Source organism: Nestor notabilis, unplaced genomic scaffold, assembly GCF_000696875.1.
Source record: "Nestor notabilis isolate BGI_N333 unplaced genomic scaffold, ASM69687v1 scaffold25684, whole genome shotgun sequence".
NCBI classification, from domain to species: domain Eukaryota; kingdom Metazoa; phylum Chordata; class Aves; order Psittaciformes; family Psittacidae; genus Nestor; species Nestor notabilis.
This window is the reverse complement of record NW_009926371.1, coordinates 238-14,383: the sequence shown is the minus strand read 5'-3', so window position 1 is coordinate 14,383 and position 14,146 is coordinate 238. Positions and strand designations below refer to the sequence as shown.

The following is a 14,146-nucleotide window of genomic DNA, read 5'->3' as shown; positions in this document are numbered from 1 at the left end:
GCAGGAATTCATACCTGTGCTACAGCCCAGCATACAGACTGCTGACAGGTACCAAGTGGCAAAAACCCCGCTCATAGTGTGCTGTGTTTCGTCAACATGTTTTACTGCCCATGGTTTTCAGCAATTTGTTACTCAATATTTATCTTTCTTTTTTTTTTTTTTTCCTCCATTTGTGCCTACATTGCCTGGCAAGCCATGTTGTTCTATGATAACATTTATTTTTCTTTTTCCCATAAGTTGCCAGTATCTGTGTCCTTTCAATTTAATAATCGCTGTTGAATTTAAACACAAATGCAGAAATCCTAAAAATGATACCAATGTTCAGTCACATGTTAGCAAGAGTATAACCCTTTCTTTCCAAGATACTGGTTACTGGATCCGTTCGTAGCTACTTTTATTCATTTAAGTTGTTCTGAACTCTGTTTTCCAGCTGTTACATGACACGTATCTTCAGAAGTGCTGCTGGCTTGCTCAGGAGCTGTAGGTTGGATGTTCTCCTTTAGGCTGTAACTGACCATAGCACTTGGCTGCCAGATGGAAAACAGGGCTTACCCCATAACCTCTGAACATGCTGGAGTATTTTCAGTGCAGTTCTGCGTCACTCAGGCTAGCTCATCAATGAATTGCCCAAAATGCTCCAGGCTAGCCTCGTCTTTGCCTCCTTCACATGTTACAGAGGTCACTACTGTTTTGGCAGAGAAGTCTCTTCTCAGATGCTGGATTCGCTGATTTAAGTGAAGGTGGGGTGGTACTGGTGGTGAGGGTAATTCCCAGACTTTTCCCTTTCTTGTTTCCAGCATCTCTGGATTGGCATGGCTGCCCTCACCCTTAAGTTACTTCCTTTCTGTCTTTCAGTGTGCTTGCTGGATTTGGTCCAGCTCTTCTGTTCGTAGCCATGACTCAGGACTTGTCTCAACATTAGCATTATGTGTTTCTCTCCAATTTATGGTGCTCCTCTAGTAGCGCTAGGCTCTCATTTCAGGACATATCTTTTGATTCCCTTCCCAAGAATGGCTTGCAGGTAGATGTTACAAAGTCTTGATCCAGTTCTGCACAGTGCAAGTGAAGTGTAGTGCTTTGGTGCTGCAGGACATTGTTTTAAGGGCAAGATGGAGAATTGAGTGCTACAGGCCAGGGTGAGGACAAAGAACTGTTGATAAGAACAGCATGCAGCAGGGCAATATCCCAGGTTTCCCCAGCCAGCATCACTCTAGCTTGCTCAGTAGCTGGGCCTTTGTTCTGCTTGAGAACAAGTCTTAAACTTCGGCTCAGAATAAATGTAATCCCTGGCTGGTGTCTAGTATCTCCACAAGAGCTGGCTTCTGCTGACAGAGACTCACAGCCTGGCTTGATTTGAGCTTTGTGTTGGCCTGTGAAATGTTCACTGTGCCTTTCATTAGTTAGAGAGTTATTAGTGCCCGCAGGATTATATAGCTCCTTTCAGCACATTCGTACTGGTACAAGATACCCTCTGCTCTTGATGGTGGTTGCCAGCCATCCCCTTCCTCCAGAGAAAGCAGGTTCATCTTTCACTCTTCTTTCAACACCAGCCATTTATAGAGGTGATTACAAGGAGGAAGTGGCCTGGGCAGCAAAGGTAGAGGGGGGGGGGAAAATAACCCACCACCTTTCCCCAAGCAAGAACTCTGTACATAACCGGGTTAAGACACTGGGATTTTCCTGTTAGCCAGAACAGCAACTTTTTTTTCCCCACAACAATCATTAACAAAGTAGTGAGAGTATAGACTTTTATGGAACTTTTAACTGTTGAAAGACTTGCAACTTATTAAAGACGTATTTTCTTAAAACATAGCTTAGCACAGGCTATTTGGCTCTCCATATATAAACTCAGGTATGGACAGTACATATGTAGTAAGTGACATGCAGCACCTTTTAAATTACTGCAGTACACCAAATAACTGTCACTTGATTTTGTCTGTCTCTCTCTCCCTTATGGCTTAAGGCATCACACAGTTACCCGCGGTATAACTAAAGGAGTGAAAGAAGATTTCCGCCTGGCCATGGAGCGCCAGGTCTCACGCTGTGGGGAAAATCTCATGGTGGTCTTGCACAGGTTCTGCATTAATGAGAAAATACTGCTGCTGCAGACTCTCGCTTGAATGGACTGGATCGTGACACAGAGTCTCTTACAGAGGGAGGGGAAGGCTCTTCACTCTATGAACAGCATTGTGGCCGTGAAAAATCACTTGTCCTGAGAGTTAGAGAGGTTCCCTATGAGGTACAGGTTCTGCAATACACAAACACTATTCAGTGTTCACCACTTAGTTTTCTTACTTGGGCAGATCAAACTTTATAAATAAAACTTTTTTTAAGAAATCTTCTATAATGTCCTATTTGTTTGTGGGTTTTGGTCTTGGTTTTTGGGGTTTTTTTGCATAGCATTATATTAAGGTGTGTCTCAGTTCTTTCTGTCTTTATACGTACACAGAGGACATAGCAGGGTATTTCAGGCTTTTTATTAGCACTGTTGTGGAAATCCTGAGTTTCAAAAAACCATTATCTTACATTGAATTGGTCTGCTATCTCTTCCTTTTTTAGCTTAATTCTACTTTTACTGCTGGTTTTCAGATTCCTTGTATAAAGAGGATTGCTTTGATCATACTTTGGTAACATCCAAGTGATGATACAAGTCGATAGGAACTGGCCTTTCTGCACTCTTTGAGTGCAGCACATGAAACTCAGACCTCATCCATGCTAGAGGTGTGTAACACAAAGGCCTAGACTGTGCACGGATGGGCTGCCAAACCTGTGGCAGCAGCATGCTGATTCATAAGCCAGTAGACGAGATCTTTGGCAGCAGCTTCCGCAGGATCCTTAACCTAAGGCTTTGATCCAGGACCAAATTGGAAGAACACAATGAGGAATGGTCAGTTGTGTCACCACTTTCTGCAGCACATTGTAGCACAGAGGCGCCCAAGCACTCCCTGCACCATCATGCAGGGCTGAGGATGTTGCCAGTGTTCCCAAGTCAAAAAGATGGCAAAGCTAAACACGTGGCAGGTGAAAGGGTACCTACAAACCCCAGAGTTAGGGGGTGCCTTGTTAGACGCAACAATTGTTGCCATGGTGTCATTCTGTAGTCGCCACCCAGATCCCTTGCTGTTCCCTTTGTAAGCACCATCTGGCTGTCCTTGACTGCCCAACTGCTGCAATATGTTCAGTTTCTCTAGGTGAAGGAGGGAGATCAGTAAAATATTTACAAAATACAGAAAACAAAGAGCAACCGCAGCAGGCTAATAAGGTTTTGCTAAATAGGAAAATACTGTCCCTTATGTCACATAAAAATCTTGATGACAACTTCCACGGCACTGTAAACTTCAAGTAGAATCCCTTTTCAGTAATGCAGCCTAGCATGAGTGGCAGTGTTTCAGGCTAATCCACCTTATACACTTGCCTTGTCAGAATCTAGGCCCGCTACACCTTGGCCACCTCTGTCAGATTTTCCAGAATATCCTTCTCCTGTAAAGTACATACGCTATTATGACCCAAAGTGTTGTTGCAGTGAGGTTCTGAGTCAGATGCTCTGCGTGGGATTGACTGTCCTGCATCTTCCACTTAAAAGGGAAATAGTTTTCAAACACTTCGTGTCCAATGTAGACCAGGATTGAGTTCATTCCTGCAAATAAGCACAGGTCATACCATCTGAAAGAGCAGGCAGGGGCATGCCAGGCTTATGAAACAGTGCCAATGAGGCAGCAAGAGCTGATCACAACAGCTAACGTAACTTGCCCCAAAAGATGCTACACACGTGTGTTTTCAAATACAGTCTGAGGGGTTCACTACCCCAAAACATTTACTGAAAAGAAATACAACCTATATGCTGAATGGAAGATACAGCCAAATCAGTATCCTGATGAGAATCATCACAGTTACTATTGTCTTCAGGGTGGCCAACTGCCAACCTATTTGGTCAGATCTATTGCCTTCACAAACAAATGCTGGCTGCCCTTCAAAGCTCTGGGATTTCTAGTACGAGATGCAATACCGTGCTGTCACCCTACCCATCTCTCTGTCCAGACAACAGACACCAAAGCTGCTGAAAGGTTCCCTCTGCTCTGGGTTGGCATTCTGAACTCAGATGTTTGTCAAGAGCCCAGTGTGGTTAAACCCACAATGGGATGCTTTGGGAGACACACTTATCTAAAAACGGGGACAGAACCTACACAGCTGCCCAGGGGATTTTGTCTTCCCCATCTTCAGAAGTGGTATGACTCTGCTGACAGGCCTTTGAGTTTCCCATTAGGTTACCCAAGTCTCAGCAGTCTTTTCCAAAACCAACTATGAACCAGCTGTGGTATTTTGCTTGGTACTAGGCAGCTGTTCCCTGGGACCTTAACTGGAGACCAAACTGAAAACAAGCATTGGGCAATAGCAGCTTCCAGCCCTCATTTAAAGACTTGACAGTCCCTCTTCCTAAATATCTGGAGCGTCCCAGTCCTACACAAAGGTTCAGCTCAAGTTAAATCAATCTGGCACCCTTCAGGTTACCTCATCCTAAATCCCAACTCTTTCAAAGACAAAGGAAGCGCAGAAAACATAAAAGGGTAGCATCAGTGCCGAAAGAACTGGAAGGATACATTGCCTGCCACCGCTTTACTGACCTGGGTAGAAAAATGGAGCACCTGACCACAGTCTCTTGACATCCACAAGGTAATACATCAGCAATAAGAGGATGAAGGCAAAGCAGCTTGTGGTTGTCACATACGATATCGACCTACACGTTTTCAGCAGAAAGATTATTTAGAGAACTGCATGATATGGACAAATCTAAACATAAGAAAGGCAAAGCATTCTCCAAGGTAAAATAGTATTTTAATAAAACCATACTAAAAGTTGTATCTCTTTGCTTACCATAAGTTCTTGTTTATGGGAATGAATCCATCTTCTTTAGAACATTTTGTTAAGATAGCAGAAATAATTCCCTGAAATAGAAAGTTGCTAAAATTTATGCAGCCACTTCAACACGTTTCAGAAATACAAAGTTTGCATTGCATAAAAAGACACGTCTATTAAAGAGCTATGTATCCATCTGACTTACCATTACAATGCTCCATACAGCAAACCGGCTCATAATTTGTTTGTGCTGGTCTTTGTAGCATAAGATAATTTTTCCTGCCTGATACAGAAAGAACCAAAAAATGAATTAATGCCCATACATGTAACTACATTTCAAGAGTCAGATGTATTTGCCACCAGCCACCTACGCTAAGACAAAGAATACAAGCAGGATTTTTATCAACCAAGTGGCTGAAAGGCTCAGAATGGGAACTCTTTGCAAAGAATGGACACAGAAGGGGAAAACAGAAGAATGCAATAGAGGTGGGTGCACCTCTTCTCCCTTTCCTACTACATTAACGCTGAGGGAAGGGATGAACAACTTTGTTAGCTTAACACAATGTGACTCAAGCTCCATCTTCCTCAGCAAGGACTGCATGAAGGAATACCATCACATCCCCAGCCAGCCAGGACAGCTTCTCCACAGCGCACATTGCACCCTGGCCTGCTTGCAGCACACGCTCCTTTTCACAGCCCATTAACAAACATGTCCCGATAACTCCCTCCTCAGGGTCACGCTTCTGTTCCAACCTCTGCCCCACAGAGATTCCCCATCAATTTGTACCCAGTGCTGCATACAGTAACAGCCGTTCCCAGTTCAAGAGTTTCAGTTTGGCTGGGAGCTGCTGCACTGACAGAAGAGCCAGCGATGACCAAGTAGAACTGCATCAAAAAGCATCGTGTAATACTAATGTGAACCCTGCCTCCCTCGTGCCTGGGATGGTGAGCATACCCACAGCACCTATGCAAGACCATTAACACTGCGCATCCAGCAGATAACTAGCAACAGGGAACACGTGTAGCGCATGTGACCTTTAAAACTGCATGTTTGAAATGAAGCTGTGAAGTGGATGCATCTCCTGGCCCTATTTCCAAGATGCGGAGCCAGCCTACTCCCAGCACAAGCCCAAGCTTAAAACAAGCAAAGGAAGTTTCTGGGTGAATGTTTTGCAAACTTCTTGTGTCCATCCCTTACAAAAACTGAGAGAAAATCTTGGTTTATGTAATGCAAGCTACTGCCAGGTTAGTTTCCACTTCTCTGACACTAACCTTAGGCTAAGTCAGCCTGAAAGCATTGATCTGGAAAAGGTTTTGTCAGAACCAGTCTCAGCCTTAAACAAAAAAAAAAACCAAGTTTCCTCCTCACTTCCAAGATTCCTTCAGATCTTCCCATTATAGCACACGGCCAGAAAGACAAGAGATACCTGCAGTCCCAGAAATGCCGTAAAGATGGTATTTATGGTCCCCAGGATCCCTTCAGGATCATATGGCATTGTTGTCTGGTAAATCACCTTAGAGAGAAAACAGTTGTTACAAGACATTCGAGCAACCAATCTCCCTTCTCTTCCATCCCCTTGCATGTATCATTCCCAAGCCCCTCCTGATAGCTGTGTTTAGCGCTCTCCTGCAGCTTCATACTGCAGACCAAAAGCTACTTACACTTGAAGAGGGATGCTGATATATATGCTTTTCTCCAAGAAGCAATCGATCGATGTAACCAGCCGCTCCTCCAGTGCAGTTGGGATAGTTCCCAAAGTCTCCAATGCCCCCAGGTCCCAGATAGCCCCTAGGACAGAAGCAAACAGGTTACTGCACAAAGCATTGGTATACTCCATCTGCACAGTATCTGATCCACAGGCCCAGCACACTAAACGCTCCATGTTTTCCCTGGCCAGAGGCACACAGTGAAACACAGACCTCAGGGAGATTTTAAATCCTCTTCTTTAAATAGAAAGGAACAATGATGTCACTTTTATAATACCTGAGTATTGGTATAATACCTTTGGTACTTTGGTACCAAAGTAAAGTTTTTTCACATGATGAATGCTTCCTTTAACCCCGCTGGCATAAAAGCTCTCCTATTCACTATTTCCCTATGGCTAATAAGGTCTATTCTCTACTCAGTAGAAGAAAAACAGTTCGATGCCCCATACAAAGTAGTCTGAGTGCACAGTCTTACCTGGGACAACCTGGCACTGGTAACAAAAAGGTCAGGCAGAGCCAAATCACTTCTAACATCAGAATGAAAATCCACTGTGGCCAGTAGGGGAGAATATCCTGCAGAGCAGGACACAGTGTCTCCTGCACGAGATGAAGGGAATGGGTTATTAGCAGGCAAGTAAAAACCATGCCCCTAGGGACATCCTGTGCTTCCTGGCAAGCAGTCCCCCAGATACAAGAAGGAGCCATTGTCATTACAAAACTGGGTTCTACCAATAGACCTTTCATCTTCACAAACGACTTCCAGACACTTAGTTACTTGGGGGAGGTGAAGAAATGAATCAAAACAAAAGCCCACAATGTTTTTGAGCTTGGAAAATGTCAGAAGGAATTCTGATTCATGAGTAGAACAAAAGCCTTTTGGGAGAACAGGCTCCAGGAAGGCCAAGAAGCAGTATTACTTTCCCCTGCTGTGAAAAAACACTGCCAAAATTAACTGGACAAAACACAGGCCACAGGACTAGCACAGAGATGCCTGTCCCTGGGGTCCCTTGGCAGTGGAAAGTCATCAGAAGTGCCTGGGAACGCCTGCTTCTAAGTGCCATCTGAATGGATCGGTGAAATCTTCAAGTAGAGCAAACCTAGACGTGATGAAATGCAGTCTGGGACACTGAAGGGTGCATGTTCCCTGGAATTTTTGCCAGGTCACACTACACAACACATCAGGTAAGATGCTATGTTTTTTTCCTCAACATTTCTCATGTGTTCTTTCTGCCCAAACAAGAGCAAAAGCTCCTAAACCCTACTCAAACATCACTTGTCATCTCCCCACATAACTCACCAAGGTCCCACTTTCGGCACCAGTTCTTGTAAACGGGACTTCAAGAGCAGCAACCACCAGGTATGTGAATCCCAGTCTCTGGAGCACTCCAGGAATACGCAGATTATCCCATGACACTGGAAAACATGCAAGAAACATGGAAAAGGAGCAGACAAGGACTCTTCTGTAAATATGAAAGTTACCCTTCTCCAGGGAGAGCTGAGACCCACTGCAGGTACAAGGGACACTTCCACTCCACCACCCCACTTTCTGGAATCATAACCCTGGGAAAGACAGCACTAAGGTGATAAACAACGGTCAGCACAGGGATCAAACGGAGAGAACTGCATTGGTGCAGAGCTGAATAGCACTCTACAGGATACCATCAAACTGCCTCCATGAAAACAGTCAGTACAGCAAGGCCAACACTGTTTTCCCAACAGCCCAGCCAAGGAGGCAGAAACAGCTGAAGGAATGCAAGGAAGAGAGCAAGTGCCACTCACATGGTCCAAGGCAATAATTGGGATTCACAACTATGATTCCCAGCAGGATTAGCAGAAAACTCCTCCAGAGGATTTTCCCAAGCACCTTCTGCTTGGAACTTCCCCACCTCAGCATGGAGCTCAGTGACAATGATATCGACGTCCCCATGATGAACACAAACCTGGAGGACAGAGCAGATGGGAAGTGGAGCTGGCAGATGTCTCATCACACACATGCATCACAGCAAACACTAAAGCTAAGAGAGTAGCCTGCACTGGCCCAAAAGGAATGCATGCAGTGACTGAAATTGGACAACAGATTGCTAGGAATTCCCAAACAACTGAGCTTGCACTGTGGGACCTTTCCACCTCTTTGGTCAGATGAGGCAATAAAGGTAAGGGAAGTAGCTGCATCCTGGTCTTTTTGCAGCAGTGCATATGCCACCAAAACTTCCATTACCCAAAACTGAATCAGCATCTTCAGAGCAGTGAAACGCAAGCTGCAAATCCAATTCAAATTCAGAACTGACATGCTCCTCCCCTCTAGATCGGGTTCACACTCCAAGCCCAGCTTCAAGAGTAACCCACAACTAGCATGTATTTTAGAGAAGCATGCTAGGGGTAGATACTGCTTCCCTATAAGACCATCCTCTGGTTATTGAGACATTAGCTTAATCCCAAATTCCCTTTGCTATTTTATCTCTGGATACGCATCAGTCCAGCTTTGAATCTTGCCAGATTGACCACCCTCAACACAGTGGTGTGGCAATGAGCTCCTCAGGGATATTACACTTCCACTGGCAGGATAACCCTGGACCTCCCACTAACATTGTGTCTGGGAGGAAGGAGGATGTGGGGCAGGCAAAAAGCACTTAGCTCTACTACTGGATCATAAGGATGATGCTGTTATCTGGAGGGGCAGGTTCCTATCAACCATTCAGCACAAATTCATCTCTCTAAATACGTTTCCACATGGAAGCAAAGTGCACACAGTGTTCTCCTTGCAACCTTTAACATACAGAATCACTTGACACAAGACTATTCTTCAGGAAGACTTACCATGGAAACACCAGATCTGCCACTGTTAATCCTACAGAGAAATACAAAGAAACACATTATTTCACTTGAACCCTCCCTAATTTTTAACATTATTGTTGGGTTTTGAGGAATTGCAGGCTGCTTGCCAATCATTCGATGCCCCCAAATCTAAACCATGTTATAAATAAAACTTACAACGAGCTAATCATCTTGCTTCACTGCTTTTACCATTCTTCAAAAACAGGGTCAGAACTAATTCCTGTGTCTTGGAAAAGATCTCAGGGAGGGGATGCTTGCTATTCTCCACTAGGGCAGTAGGATGCCCAACCCCTTCCCCATCGGCTTTGCCAATCAAGGCATTGTGTTTGTGCAGCATCGAGCACCATCAGCTTGATTGTGGTCATTAAACAACAAGGAAAGTTAAAGATGTGAACCTGTGTCAAAATGAAAAGGCTACACACAGACTGTGGCCTGAAACCATCCCATCACTGTGTGATGAGCAGGGCTATACATGGCTTTGCCCATTATCCTAACGGGCCAGATACCTGCTTGAGGCAATTTGGCACAGTGTCTTAGCCTAAGCTCGCTGCAGCAGCTGCAATGCCAACCATATCTAGGTACTGCTGCAGTTAAAACACAGATCAACTGACTTCATTGTACTTTACCATTCCAACTCTCATGTTTGAAGAACCAGTATTTTCCTCCTCCGTAGTTAACAAACACCATAATTATAAGAGAGAGCCTAAAAAGACAAGGAAAAAAAACACACGCAAAGTATCACATGTTGATGAAATACATATATATGAACACAAAGTCAGTGTTTACCCCCATTAAAACATTTATAACTGCGAGATCTGGTTTATTTTATTTTTAAAGCAAGATTATGTACAAAGTCTTGAGCTTTGCCAAGAAGGAAGCAGCATTTCAGAGATCACGGGTGACAGTAAACCAAAGTAAGCTCCTCCGCAGAGCGTTTTCACGCTGAACATATGTTGTTCTTTTCCTCCCTCTGACACAACTCTAATGTTTCTTCAAAGTAGATCAACTGCAAAGTGTTTTGGAAAATCCAAGAATTCAAACCTTGATTATCTTCCAAGTAAAACAGACCCCCTTGAACCATCCATCTGCTATGTATTTCTGTACACAGTCAAACTGCCATTGGAGAGATCTCACTCCCCTTGGAAGAGCTGCTTTTGAGCAAGGTCTTATGCTCACCCTCGGAATGTGTCCAGGGAACGCAGCCGCTGCCGAGAAGCTGTGCTCCACAAACACGGGGTGACATCACTGCTAACGGAGTCTGCTGTGTTCGGGGACCCGAGCTCCTTCAGGAACAAACCAGACACACAAAGGGCAAGTCAGCAGCTGCATCAGCTGAGGTCAGGGAACAGAGGTCAGCAAACAGCAAACATTCACATACTGCCTTTGTCTTTGTCCTCCACATCTTCCTTGTCCTTTTGCTTCCCCACTTCCTACTTCTACCCTGTTCAGGGCTTCACAGTATTGCAATGGTATCTGCAGATGTTCCACACTCCACCTTCAACCAGGGTGGAAACAACAACGCACTGAAAAGAGCCTGCATTTGAGACTCGTGAGATCTGGGTCCAGTCCAATTGGCCACAGACTTGCCACCACTGTGAGTGCTGCTTTACAACAGGGCTGAACAGATCCAGTTGCTGACTCTCAAACAGGATCCATCCCACCAGTACTTGTCTGAGACTACACTGCTCAGAGAGTTAAACCAGCAGAAAATCAATCATTTTAAATGCAGGAGTGGCTTCTTTACTGTTCAGTTCCCTAAATCACTCTGATCAGCCCCAGTGACAGCATGAAGAAGCAGACGTTGCTGTAACACAGCTACGGAAATGACCTACAAGAATTGCTGCAGAGCCTGCTCCCAGGTATTTTGGCTCTAAACAGGTTTGGACCTCCTAGAAGTGAAGCCCAAACTGTGACGATCTACTTACACTCTAACACAAAACACAGCTCACACAGAAATACCAGCTCTAGGGCTGCCAGGGAAATCTTGACTTAAGTATAGATCCTGCTAGAATTCCTACTGTGCTGGAAGCAGACATGAAAGCTGGCATTTCTTCCCTTCCCTTACACTGACTGTGTCAGAAGGGGACAGTATTTTCACTGACGCAGGGCATAAAGCTGTACGTTCAAGACTTACAAGAGCTCTACTGTGAAGCCACTAAAGTTGTGTGGAAACCCAGCCTAGCACTCTCCATTGACATGAAATTGCCTGTCTGACATCAATACAAGATTTGCCAATGGAAACATGCACAAAGGGGAGGACGATTAGTAACAAACAAATCCCCGGATACCTGAATAGCGTCTGTTCCTCAGAGATGAAAACACTACAGAATGCAAATTAAAGATACCGTGGTCACTCACTCACTCACAGAATTAATCAGACGATCGGTTTCTCTGGGGTTCAGTTTCTTGTAAACCCAGTTTCTAACTGCATGAATTCTGAAAATCAGTAACAGTTTAAAACACAAAACAAGAAGCACTTTATAGCCAAATTCATCTTAATATCAACTATTCAGAAGCAATAACTCAAAAGTTGGGACAGTCCCTATTTCTGTTTTCCCAGCTCCTACACACAATACTGAGGTTCAGCCAGCACCTGGGACCTCAGTGATATTCAGCTATGTAACAACACTGCCACAAGCTCAGGTTTGGGTTGTTTACAGTCAGGGATGACTCTGGTCACTCAGTACACAGGCTGGAAGGCTGCACATGCTACACACACTGAGGTCCCACTGACTTGTACTGCTGATTGACGGATAGACCCAGGCACAAGTAACAGGATGGTGAGGCAGGGTCTGCAGCAACCGCTCTACACACAAGCTCACAAGGCTGCAAGGTATTCCTCGAGGGAAATGGCATCACTCTATGATCACATGGGCAGCTACCACAGCTCACCTTGTACGTGGCAACTCGGTAACAGGGCTGCAGTGGGACTCTGAAGCACTAACACACCATGATATGTGTTTTTACACCAGTGGCCCAACTTCGCATGCAAGGAACTACTGCAATACCGTTACACTTACTTCATCAAAAGGCGCCCGACAATCAGGATAGTGAGGGTCCCCATGTAAACCAGGAAAGCAAAGAGAATAGCTGCACGAAAGAGATAAGAACACAACTCTATAAATGACCTAACAAAACCATTCAGTAGCCAGGCCTTGGCCAAGCGTGACACAAACATGATAAAAAGCTCAACCCACCAAGCATCATACCACCTTCTCCATGCAGTACACAGACCCAGCCTGAGCCCCAGAGGAAAAAAACAAACACACACACCAAAATCCCAGAACAAGCCAAACCAAAAGCAGGCTAGTTTCGAAGTGCAGCTACATGACTACACATCTCAGCGTAAGAAAAGGCAAAGTAAAACTGCGCTGCATCACAAGGCAATCGTGAGAAAAGAACTGATGTGCTATACATTCTGAAGAAGAAACTGGAGACTTAGAAATAGCCTCAACATGAAGCAGAAGACAGGGGAGAGGGTAATACCCCAAGTTTGCTAGCATGGAAAAAATTTCTTTACAGCTGGAAAACTAGAAGGACTGAAGAATAACCTAATGTAAAGGAAAAGAATGGAAGACATATAGATGAGAGTTTGAAACAGCCCTGGAAAAGAGATGAAGAAGCCAGATGTGATGCTTAAAATTAAAAGCACAGCAACAAACAGAAATCCAAACACTGCATGAACTGTTTCCCATTTTGTGAGAGAAGACAGAGGGAAGAAGAGGAAGGATTGTGCGTACATACATTAACGTGCAGGAAAACAGGAACTAACCACAAAAATACCTCCCTCCAGACACAAACCCACTGATTTTTCTGGGCTAATCTCTGCTGCAAAAAGGTTGTAGTCATACAGTATGTCATGTGAAGAGGCCTGATTCCGGTCAGGCCCTCAAGATGGGTGTATAAGACATAAGGAGGTAAGATGCTGAGGGAGAAGAGAGGCAAGCCCTTAACACATCTTCAGCACAGCATGAGTGGCTGTACAGGCTTTGTTAGGAAGTTGGTTCTGCTGGGAGACATGCAAGTTGTCTAAAGAAAGGGGAAAAGAGAGCATTACATACGGAGGTAGCTGTTGACAGGGCCTTCATTGATGGCTAGGTCACATGAAACAGTTTTGGTGCTTGTACTTAGGGTCTTTACCACAAGGGAGTAATTGCCAAACTCTCCAAAATGATACTGAATCCTGCAAAGGATAAAGGAAACGGAACTTGCTGAGCATCATTGCTATGTGCAGGCACCACAGCAGCATCTCGGGGACTGTAAGCCTGGATGCTTGTAGGAAAGGCAAGCTGAAAACTTGTCCAATCAGCATGATCTAGCAAGGAGCTGCCTGGCTCTGCCTTTGCCAAGCATCACCCTCTCCTAGCCCAACACAGATGTATTACCACATGAGTACTGCCTACTACATCACCTGTCTTCTTGAACCACACTCCGCAAGAGAAGCTGGGCATGGGCACATGCTGGCTCCATACATACCACTTTGGTTCCTGCTAGTGCCTGCATCTTTTCAGCACAATTGCAATGTATGCCTCAATTACGGCAGCAGGGGGAAGACTGCACTCTAGGTCAACAGTCAGTAAAAAGGTCATGAGCTGGCAATAAACGGCCTACACGGCTCCAAGGTAAAGAAAACTAAACCGAACACAAACCCAAAAGCAAACTAAACAGAAAACCCAAACAGGATAGAGCTACCCAGATGTTCCCTGGGGCTGCGCCACGTACTTGCAGAGCTCTGTGTCACTCACAGAGC

The 14,146-nt window shown here is 44.8% G+C and overlaps 2 protein-coding genes across 2 annotated transcripts in view; one reads left to right on the top strand and one right to left on the bottom strand.

Annotated features, from left to right (window-relative positions):
- The window catches only part of INTS10 (integrator complex subunit 10), a gene marked incomplete at its 5' end in the record, with an annotated part of 19,967 nt that extends 17,630 nt beyond the window's left edge, over positions 1-2,337 (top strand). Inside the window, one exon of the mRNA XM_010013502.1 lies at positions 1,964-2,337. Coding sequence (XP_010011804.1) covers positions 1,964-2,120 — 157 coding nt within the window. The remainder of the gene's footprint in view (positions 1-1,963) is intronic.
- A 1,118-nt stretch (positions 2,338-3,455) lies between these two features.
- The window catches only part of HGSNAT (heparan-alpha-glucosaminide N-acetyltransferase), a gene marked incomplete at its 5' end in the record, with an annotated part of 10,828 nt that continues 137 nt past the window's right edge, over positions 3,456-14,146 (bottom strand). Inside the window, 16 exons of the mRNA XM_010013503.1 lie at positions 3,456-3,637; positions 4,623-4,735; positions 4,873-4,943; positions 5,060-5,137; positions 6,282-6,368; positions 6,517-6,643; positions 7,037-7,158; positions 7,859-7,974; positions 8,341-8,501; positions 9,379-9,409; positions 10,023-10,099; positions 10,573-10,679; positions 11,763-11,832; positions 12,417-12,486; positions 13,458-13,607; positions 14,040-14,056. Coding sequence (XP_010011805.1) covers positions 3,456-3,637; positions 4,623-4,735; positions 4,873-4,943; positions 5,060-5,137; positions 6,282-6,368; positions 6,517-6,643; positions 7,037-7,158; positions 7,859-7,974; positions 8,341-8,501; positions 9,379-9,409; positions 10,023-10,099; positions 10,573-10,679; positions 11,763-11,832; positions 12,417-12,486; positions 13,458-13,607; positions 14,040-14,056 — 1,579 coding nt within the window. The remainder of the gene's footprint in view (positions 3,638-4,622; positions 4,736-4,872; positions 4,944-5,059; positions 5,138-6,281; positions 6,369-6,516; positions 6,644-7,036; positions 7,159-7,858; positions 7,975-8,340; positions 8,502-9,378; positions 9,410-10,022; positions 10,100-10,572; positions 10,680-11,762; positions 11,833-12,416; positions 12,487-13,457; positions 13,608-14,039; positions 14,057-14,146) is intronic.